Source organism: Aplidium turbinatum, chromosome 5 (assembly GCF_918807975.1).
Source record: "Aplidium turbinatum chromosome 5, kaAplTurb1.1, whole genome shotgun sequence".
Classification (NCBI taxonomy): domain Eukaryota; kingdom Metazoa; phylum Chordata; class Ascidiacea; order Aplousobranchia; family Polyclinidae; genus Aplidium; species Aplidium turbinatum.
The window spans coordinates 30,634,782-30,642,721 of record NC_137476.1 but is presented as its reverse complement, the minus strand read 5'-3'; the positions used below and the strand labels follow the sequence as shown (position 1 = coordinate 30,642,721).

At 40.5% G+C, this 7,940-nt stretch overlaps 1 protein-coding gene and 1 non-coding gene across 2 annotated transcripts in view; both read right to left on the bottom strand.

Annotated features, from left to right (window-relative positions):
* Positions 1–1,204: 1,204 nt before the first annotated feature.
* LOC145770055 (dynein axonemal intermediate chain 4-like) overlaps positions 1,205–7,940 on the bottom strand; it is a 30,752-nt gene continuing 24,016 nt past the window's right edge. The window contains exons 8-18 of the mRNA XM_082581643.1: positions 7,844–7,933; positions 7,633–7,767; positions 6,808–6,929; positions 4,638–4,775; positions 3,890–4,041; positions 3,442–3,596; positions 3,136–3,251; positions 2,573–2,748; positions 2,040–2,189; positions 1,744–1,897; positions 1,205–1,411 (exon numbers count right to left, since the gene is read on the bottom strand). Coding sequence (XP_082437769.1) covers positions 1,328–1,411; positions 1,744–1,897; positions 2,040–2,189; positions 2,573–2,748; positions 3,136–3,251; positions 3,442–3,596; positions 3,890–4,041; positions 4,638–4,775; positions 6,808–6,929; positions 7,633–7,767; positions 7,844–7,933 — 1,472 coding nt within the window. The 3' untranslated portion in view covers positions 1,205–1,327. The remainder of the gene's footprint in view (positions 1,412–1,743; positions 1,898–2,039; positions 2,190–2,572; positions 2,749–3,135; positions 3,252–3,441; positions 3,597–3,889; positions 4,042–4,637; positions 4,776–6,807; positions 6,930–7,632; positions 7,768–7,843; positions 7,934–7,940) is intronic.
* LOC145771430 (U6 spliceosomal RNA) lies at positions 5,428–5,539 on the bottom strand. The gene has a single exon (XR_014289220.1). It is a non-coding gene; the product is annotated as a U6 spliceosomal RNA (small nuclear RNA).

Sequence of the window (7,940 nt, the reverse complement as noted above, 5' to 3'; positions counted from 1 at the left end):
ACTTTGAGAAACGCTGGTTTATAACGTCACTTCAAGCCATCACCTTCTAACATGAAGCCATTACCTTCATCCACTTCTAACCACTCGGCAGCAGTGACCGAGTGGTTAGCGCATTGGGCTCCCAGTCGAGAGCCTGCATGTTCGACTCCAGCCACCCGCACTTGCTGTTGTTTCTCTGGGCAAGAAACTTTACGATAATTGCCTCTACCCAGTGATCGATTTCGAGTAATGGATAGTACCAAATTTAAGTCATAAGTAGAGTAGACAACCGGAAACAGACATTGCCGTCGGCTGCAGCGTGGGTCAGGTGTACGTCGGAAGGCGTACACCGATGCATAGCGCTCAAGTCCGCTTTCCCGCAATGCAGGATAAAGATAAGAAAAACAAAACACCTTCACCGCGAACGGACAGTCTTTTAATCCAGTTGTTGCTGCTTGCAAAATGTCTTCCCTTTATTTTGCTACGTCATTCGCAGCAGGGACTTTAACTTTTTTCCCGCGTGAAAAAGTATCATGTGTAAAAAGCAGCTCTTCAGCTGACCTTTAAACAACTCTTTTCAACCCCAGTAGAAGCCCTGACGTCAATCAGACAACTAGACCGATACTTTTGAAGTCACGACGATAGCGAGCAAATCCTACATTATTTAGTAAAAGCTGAACGCTATGTGGTAGAGAAATCCGTGTTAAAACCGAAACATCAATGTCTTTTTTACTAATAAACAATGAACTTCTCTACTACTGTATGTAACGAGCTGTATTGCGCAAATTTTCTGTACCTTTCGCTATAGATTATTTTTTTTTAAACAATTTCTTTGTTTACTGTATTTTCTGCGTGACTTTTGTCAGTTTGGTGGTACACAATAAACCTGACTGGATCATACACCTCTTTCTTTAATCAAAAGACAGTTTTGGAATAGTTTGCGGTAGTTCGTCTATAACGTTAATTCGGCTATAACGTCAGTTTCTGCAATCCTCTAGAGGTGCCGTTATAGGCGAATTCTACTGTATTATTACGTACTGCTTAGGATAAGTTTCGCGCGGTTTTGCAAAGTTTTGACTACTTTCAACCTATTTAAACAGCTTTGGGCGGAAATCAAAAAAGATTTAGCCACACTGTTGTTTGTAAATACACACCACTCTCAGTGGACAGTATTCCGTCTAGCATTTTTTGTAGCCTACTGTTTTGTTCACAAAACAAATTCTCATAAAATAAATAGGCTATGTATTATAACAGATTAACAGCAGTAAATCAATTAAACAATATTGCTATGGTCAGAGAAATAAAACCAATAAAACTCTGCTTTAAAGATAGGCAAGTCTTCTCTAAATTATTGCTCTTTCCCTTCTTCGCTCTTGTGCTCGGCTTGGTTTGAAATAGTGGATGCAACAATCTTTGCCAATGCGTTGGTTTTCTGCAGAAAAGTTTGAAATGTAAGTTTTAAGGGTTTTTTGGAAACTGTTTCAGTGAGTGACATTATTATCGGTCTTTGTCTTGTGGTGTTGCTATGCAAGCATGCGCAGCAAAAGTCTACACCTACAAGAAACCATGTTTTTTGCATTCTCTTCAATGTGGCACAGAGGGGCATTGTCAGTGGAATCAGACCACGCTCCAGTTCTTAAATACCGTACTCTCGTCATGCCGGCAGCACTTTTGATCAGCATTCAAGTGGTTAGGTAGAACACGATTTACTCGTTACAGAATTAACAAAGTTTTCTGAGTGTTAGTGAAAAACTGCAAACTTACCGTATTAATCACTGCTAGAGGCATATTCTTGAGCAGGTACACCGATACCTGCCCGTCGCTATCTCCCACTAGGATGCTGTTGGAATTTTTTGAAAATATCGTGCAACTTAATTTTATACCTGGTCCCGCCAAATGCAAAATCAATGGATCTAACCTGGAATTAAAAAGTTGCAAAGACAAAACAAGTCTGTGTTAATTCTTTCATCAAAACAAAAAACGTTCAAAATATTGGAAGTTTGTAACTGCATTGGTGCGGATAGTGAAAGATTTGTTTAGCTTTGAAACAGGCTACTCACGTGTTTGAATTGAGATCCCAGACTTCGACAGCACCTTCGTTGACTGCACAGAACACCGACGGGGAGTACGGCGACCAGCAAATGTCATGAACAACTTTTGTAGTTGAAAAGAAATTTAGCACTGGCTTCAACTGCGTTTGTATCCACAATCTGCGTGAAAGCGAAACTGTAGCCCGTAGTATGATAACGGAGGGAACATGATGCAGCTCTGACACGGCATTTCTTGTAATGAATGGTAGTTTTTCATCAATCGACGGAATCAGTAACAATAGATTCAGTCACAATCGACCAATTCAATGAAATGAAACGCTGGAATACGTCATCGCATCTTTCGGTTTAGGATCACTTTAATACCATAAGGCTAAGCCCCTTTTTACATTGATTCAATATCAGAAGACATTAAATCAATGTATAGAAAGATTGATATTTAGCTGGAAGTGGTTGCTTTTCTCCAAAACGATGGAATCATGATTTTTTATTGTACATGATTACAAGAGGTCTGATTTGGTATAGAAGCGATTGAAGTCTTTTACCTGATGCTCCAATCCGCACTGCAGGATAGGAAGATGTCTGATGCATATGGTGACCATTTCACTTTGTAGATTGGACCAGTATGGCCTGAAAACGTGTCTAGGAATTGTTCATTGTAGGAGCAAGAACATTTATGAATGAGGCCCTCTTCGGTGCCTACCACATACATGTTGGTTTCCTGCAAATTGTTGAAGAAGTTTAATTGTCCCGCTAATATTAATTTCAAGATTTTTTTTTCCTAAAAAAACGTGCGTTTCGGTGTGAAAAAATCAAACCAGTTACAACTGAACTGTATCTTGATGAGAGGATCAGAGAAATCAACGATGGTTCGATTTAAGACGTGTGCAGTTGACCAGCACCCTCCAAAGCCATCCATTCAGTGACACGTTGTAAAAATGAAGTGTGCTGCACTGGAAACATCTTTCAACAAGCTGAAATGTCACGCGGTTAACCTCAATGACAACCGGCCTGCGTCAACATCTCTGAAGAAGCAAACAAACTAGCGGATTGTCAAGTCAGAAGAGCCTTTTTCAGTGTGAAACAGATATTCACTAATAATTCTCACTTTTTGATGGAAATCGAAACACATGCCGGGAGCTTGCCGGGATATAAATGCCTCCGCTTTTTCCTTCTTCTTTTGGGAATTTTTACTTCCTGTTGTCCGTTTCAGCTTCATTAAATCTTAACAATTGCAGAGTTTTGCTAAGCATCATAGTTGATTGCAGCAGTCTAATTTTGACAGTTATCCCTTGTTTTTGTAAGCTTTAATATTTCAAGAGTGATAAGGTCATGGTAACTGTAAGAATGATACTCAAAATGTGTGTGCACTAGACCCACCATCGGTCAATATTTGCTGCAGTCTATCACTTACCGGTACATTCAAATCCTTTACGAATTGACCACTGCACAATACGACCATCAGCTGAAATAGATATCAGACTTTCTCCCCGTTCGTCGCCTACTCCCTTCTCCCTCTCAATCCAACACACCTGCCACACCGGACTGCAGTGTTTTCCAGAACAATCACTGAAAAATGATTGTGACTTGCTATGGGTCTTGAAATATCGCAGTTGAAACGTCTTAGTTCGAAGCATTGGCCTCAATCAACGGATCGCTTTAAATTATATCAAGCGTAGCCTTGCCCATACAGTCAGTTTGCTTACTTACGAGAACTCTCATTGGCTCGTTTTTGGAATTCCGATAATTTCTAGGGCTTACGACGAAAACGTTTTTCCGAGCATGAGTTTAGTTTCTACATTTTGCTTTCTCACTTTTTGATCAGAAAAATAATTGTAAAACTTCAAAGGTTTATCACTTACAAGCTATCGACCACAGGGGAATTTCCTGTGTTTCTGACGTTATAGATGGAAACAGTCCCATCAAACTGACCAACTGCAAGAAGATTTGGGTTTGCTGCACTAAAGTCGATTGCAGTGACACCTGCCTTGCATTGGAAGACTCTTTCTGGATACTGAAGAAAAAAAGAAGCAGTTTCATGGTGGTTGTCACGGCCTACGCTGCTTTTTCCAATTATAGGTCCAACTTTATAGGCTACATAAAAACAAACTACGGGTGTAGTAGTAGTCATGAAAACTAAGTAACGTTCCTAGTAGCTCGACGTTCCTACTAGTTCCGTGACAGCTCCAGGAGTCCTGGTACAACGCTGAGTGATCGCCATAGCATATTATCTATTGCATGGTCAAATGTTACTTAAGAATTAATGCTATAAAACACAATAGAGTTTTCAACTTGACTGGTCAGTGGTCATCTTGCAGGGCACTTATCCCTCCTGTCTTTAAGTACTTATTTATATTTAGAATCATTATACCACAAGTCCATCTAAAAGGTAATCGGTACTCCCCACAAAATATCTACCCTCGTTATGTCGTTAATCAACCCCACCAAATAAATCTGCCCGATCAATATTGTACCGGAAGATTATTTACCAGAGCGAGAGGGATTTTATCCGAAGCATCTTTTTAGGTTGTTTTTTTTTTTCAAAGGGTATAGTTACAGTAATTGCATTCGTCTAAAAGTGCTTATAAAGTGTATCTGTATCTGAAATACCTCAGGATTCTTAAAGTTCCAGCAACAGGCCAAACCACCCTTGGGTCGACTTTGCTCATTAAATCCAAACTGCCCGTATCCCACCGCAAGAAGGTCTGTGTTTAGCTTATTCCAAGCCATACTCGAAACGTTTCTACCCTGAAATGTATAATTCAGCACAATCGTTGATGACTATTCCACGAGTGCGTTGCCTAAATCGCTTACTCTCACCTCAGGCTGTATGTTTAACTATGTTGGTATTCGTCGATCTTCAACTACGGCAGGGGTCACCAACTGGCGGCCCGCGGGCCGCATGCGGCCCGCCACGCTATATCGCTGCGGCCCGCGGAAGGTATCAGCGTACAAGTATATCCAAAAATACTTTTCTTGAGGAGTTAAAGAGCACGAAGGCAAAAAATACTTTCAAGGAAGCATATTTTCGCTTTGCATACGATTCCACCGACCGACCAATCAGATTATAGTTATAGGTGGGGGTTGCTTAAAGTTATTCCAATGCGATGTCCAGCCACTCTGTCCCAGTGGTTGATTAAAACGTCTGTTTTCGATTTTCTGTGAGCATAGGGTTGTTTATTTTAAGTTTGTAAATGTCATGTAAACATTAGTGTGCGTTTCACCGTTATTGTGTTACACGAGCAGTGCTCTCTTTATGCAAGTTTTTGTTGGCAAATAGGTTTGTGTGCCAACTCAATTTATAACAAATCGGCAAAATATTATATATAATTTGAAAAACTTTTTTTGATTGTATTATGAAAATATTTAGCATAGTACTGCAAAAAGTTTTTTTTTTTTTTTAAATATGGAACGCTTCACGATTTTGCGTGTCATCCTTGCGCAGGGACCATGCTAATCTTCTCTGTATCGTTCCAATTTTAGTACGTGTAGCCTACTGCCGAAGCAAGTACTGCAAAATGTTGTTAATCAACAAATTCTTACCACGCTGATAAGCACCGCAAGTGACAGTTGTCTATAATAAAAGAAAGACGGTTTTATAGACTCTCACAAAAAGTATGAAAAACCAACTCATTGCTTTTTTAGACGGAAGACTGTTCATGAATTACGATAGAATTACGATTTTTCGGTGATTTCCACAAGCGTTTGTTTCATGGTGCCTGGTTTCTTTCTCCCTGTTAATAATCATTCGCTATCTCCGCTTGCAGCAGATTGCGCATCAACATGGGTTACTTGACAGGGTTCCATGTGATTTTATGAGCCGTACTGCTTCCATGCTGGCTCAAGGCAGATTGGAAGAGGGTGATATATCACCAGATTATTACCCGATTTATCCTCACTGCGTTATGCAAGAAAGAACACAATCGGTACGCTTTTTAAAGTCTTTGATATGACCCGACCTGGAATCGAACCCAGGGCTGTGTTATTGGAGTTATTTTTGTGAATAACTCCCTGTTATTGGAGCCTATTTTTCGCTGATATGTTTGCAGGTCACTATTGTTGCCTCTATTGCGATGTGTCAAAACATTTCCTTGTTTACTGAAATTGTTAATTGCAAGATATCTTTTGTGAAGCGAAGTGACAACACCACTCTTGCTTGGCGATGCATATGCTGATGAAACCGCTCGCCTCGCTATAAGTGCGCAAAACAAGTGGCCTCGTTTATTAGGCATTGTTAAAAAAGTCAAAAGTGTTGTAAAAGGAGCTTGGCCTGGCAGTAGCGTTGTTCGATTAATTTTGTTGCTGCGATATTCTAACATACATATGAACAACATGTAACGCTGGATACTGGGTACGAAATGCGTTCTTTTCTAACATAAGAGTCAACCTACCTAAAATTTTATCAGTGCGGCCCGCCACAGCTCTCCTTAATGCCAAAGTGGCCCGCATCCAAAAAAGGTTGGTGACCCCTGAACTACGGTATGTGAAATAAAGTGATAACGTTTTACGGTACACCAGTGGTTAGGATTTGGCAAGCTGCTTATAATATTTGATACCAAGTGCCTTTGTGAATTGGATAGCGACACCATTGCGTGTTTGATGTCAAATAATTACACTCGTGTAAATTCAAACATACTGGGCGTATTTTCTGAATTTCTACACTGAGACCAGGCTAATCGGATGTATTATGATGATGATGTATTATATTAATTCATCATAGCTTTATAAAACGTTGCATCTTTTCAACGATTCTCCCGTTTAATCAGTGAGGTATACTTACTTTGGTTAGGCCGCAACTGTAAGACCAGAGTCGGTCTAAAGTAGGGCCCATCGGTGTCGCTAAGGCGGCCACTGGTGTCTCTTCCGTTTCTTCCCCAGCCTCCGGTGTGTGCTTATCTGGATCTGCAAAAAAAAAGATTTCTACTTGTAAAGTTCAACGTCAAACATTTGTAATACGGGGAACAAGAGTGAAGAGACGTTAAATCGTACAGATGGATGGGTGGGAAGGTTGTTTTATTACGAATGTGTAGCTATTTGACGAATAAAACATTTGGCCTAACTTTTAAACACGTTCCTGTGCAAAATATTATATTCACAACTCACAAGTGAAGTGTACAACTTGCTTACGACTATCGAGCACGCACTGAAGATAAGGTGAGGAACTGTAACCCTAGTTTTTTTTCATGTCATGAATAAAGTACGCATTCACACCAGAGGTGCACTGTACAATGTACATAAGCCGGAGTCCCGGTTTGCGGTCAGAGTGGAGCCGGAGTGAGTCTGAACGGAACGGGAGCCGGATTGGAACCGAAGTCTGGTTTTTTCGCATGCTTTTCTTTGCATGACAGGGAATAGGAAAAGTACAAGTGTTATACATAGTAGGCTATAAAAATCTGGATTGTACTTGTAGTTCATGTGTTGCGCTTGCTGTCCTATTGGAGTTTGAAGTCAACATTTCCAAAGTATTTGGAGCAGGAGTGGAATCGCAGACTTCGGAGTGGAGCAGGAGCCCAGAAAACCTGACTCCGCACATCCCTGATTCACACCGAGATATTTCATATTTTTTACCAAGTTGCCTAATTAGAGTTGTTGAGCATAGTCTTACCAATCAAAACTTCCATCCCTCTGTACGCTGCTTGCTTTGGTTGGTATATGTTCTCCGTTATTACTCGTTCCATCACTACCAGATGTTGCCTGATACTGTTCTCTTTGCTGATTGCTTCCCAGTGTGGGTTTTCTCCTGACCAAAATACAATAGACTTTGTAAAATCAAAACCTTTCCAAAACTAACTCAAATTATAACGTACCAATCTTACCACATTCGCCTATCAATGCATCTTGGCCGATCGCCATTGCATTGGTTTCTCCATCCTGATCTGCCATTGTCATAACACTTGCACGGCTTTCTAAATG